Consider the following 1631-nt stretch of genomic DNA (forward strand, 5'->3'; position numbering starts at 1 on the left):
AATAAGAAAAATAAATACTGGCTTTAGGCTAACTAGAGAAGGAAAGCGTCACCGTGAGAACAGCTTCAGCTCGCACTTCCCCCACATACCAGAGATATGTCCTCTTCTGGGTGGATGATGCGGGAATTAGCCGACACAGTGGTGATCAGCGCAGGCTTCTTAGACTCCTTCTCTTGTATTCCAGTGTTGCCGCTTGAAACTTGGCTACTGGGTGCTGACTGTCCATTTGCTTGACTGTAGGCTGGAAATGCTGGTTTGACTGGACCAATCTGACTGTTGGCTGTAGTTGTATGCTGAAAAGAAAATCACATTACAGATTCCCTTGCTAATCCTGGGTACTCTTCTTTTCCGCAACAACCTGCATATCAGATGGGGAGACTTCCAGGAATCTAAAACAACATATATTCTGATCGTCCTCATCTACTTTTCAGCAAAGAAAAAGGGAAGAGGCCCTTTCCAAGGACAAATGATTAACCACAGAGCAAAAGATCTATAAGGATAACATCCATGAAGCAAACCAGACAAGAAATATAAATTACAACACTACACATCAAGATGTCAGTGAAAGTAAAGCTGGGACAAATTTTTTATCTAATAAACATTTGATGCAATCCATTAACTTGAGCAATCAAATAACCATCTCAAAATCTCAAAATATCACTAAAGTTATAAGACTAAACACTCAAAAGCACAAAAGATTAAAGTAGATATATGCATGCACACTACTAATGTGCTGATCCTTTCCCTTCAGTATTCAACAGGCTTCAGACATGGTATAGAGTGCATTGTGTTGCATATGCAAATAAGAGATCCAGAAATGGAAGTAGCTTGAATCTGTGGATACCAATGTGAAACTGAGAATTAAGCACTAATTGTTAGATGTTATGCCATTAATTAGTATCTGCAGGGGAACTATATAAATCAGTTCCGAATTCCTAGTAACACTTTTTCTATACTAGAAATAATCTTCTTGTACAAATAAATATTTCTCCCTGAAAGACTGATAATACACACAGCTCAGCCATACTATTAACACCATGAGTGCCCTTCACAGATAATCAGATATAGGAAGGGCAGAATTACATAAAGGTCACATGTGATAAGAAACAAGTAGAAGTTGAATAATACATATAAGCTTTTTCTGGAAGTGGAAAGAAATGGGTATACTCCAAGTGATAGTGAACAACATATTCACTTTCTAAGATATTAATTGAAAGCATACTTGATAGGTTGTCAAGAGGACTTTGTTACTCACTAGCATGTGTCCCTGCATCCCTTTACATTAACTGAGCAATAAAGACAATTCTTAAAATTTTCAAGCAGGAAAATGGTCTCACCTGTGCCGCTGATGGGAAAAGAGGTTTGCTTGGTGGCTGTGAGGTGTTTGGTGCACTGTTGGCTGGTGGTGCCCCTGGGGGAGGCATGGGACCCATTGGGCCCATCGGTCCCATCATGCCAGGGCCACTCATGTATGGGGGCATATGACTCATTGGCCCCATGTGGCCCATCATTGGCATCATAGGACCACCTGGCCCCATCATAGGACCCATGGGTGCCATGGGTCCCGGTGGTCCCTGAGGAGGCATATTAGGGGGTGGTGGGTTCGACTGGCCCGGTAGACTCGACTGGGA

The 1631-nt window shown here is 41.8% G+C and overlaps 3 protein-coding genes across 4 annotated transcripts in view; 1 reads left to right on the forward strand and 2 right to left on the reverse strand.

Annotated features, from left to right (window-relative positions):
- LOC119591398 (serine protease HTRA2, mitochondrial-like) overlaps positions 1–1631 on the reverse strand; it is a gene marked incomplete at its 3' end in the record, with an annotated part of 49963 nt that overhangs the window by 26512 nt on the left and 21820 nt on the right.
- The window catches only part of LOC119591399 (importin subunit alpha-9-like), a gene marked incomplete at its 3' end in the record, with an annotated part of 83153 nt that overhangs the window by 2982 nt on the left and 78540 nt on the right, over positions 1–1631 (forward strand).
- LOC119591400 (BUB3-interacting and GLEBS motif-containing protein ZNF207-like) overlaps positions 51–1631 on the reverse strand; it is an 8929-nt gene continuing 7348 nt past the window's right edge. Inside the window, exons 3-4 of the mRNA XM_037940144.1 lie at positions 1338–1631; positions 51–293 (exon numbers count right to left, since the gene is read on the reverse strand). The exon at positions 1338–1631 is cut by the window's right edge and continues 177 nt beyond it. Of these exons, the coding sequence (XP_037796072.1) occupies positions 66–293; positions 1338–1631 (522 nt within the window). The 3' untranslated portion in view covers positions 51–65. The remainder of the gene's footprint in view (positions 294–1337) is intronic.

The sequence above is a fragment of the Penaeus monodon genome, chromosome 28 (assembly GCF_015228065.2).
Source record: "Penaeus monodon isolate SGIC_2016 chromosome 28, NSTDA_Pmon_1, whole genome shotgun sequence".
Lineage (NCBI taxonomy): Eukaryota > Metazoa > Arthropoda > Malacostraca > Decapoda > Penaeidae > Penaeus > Penaeus monodon.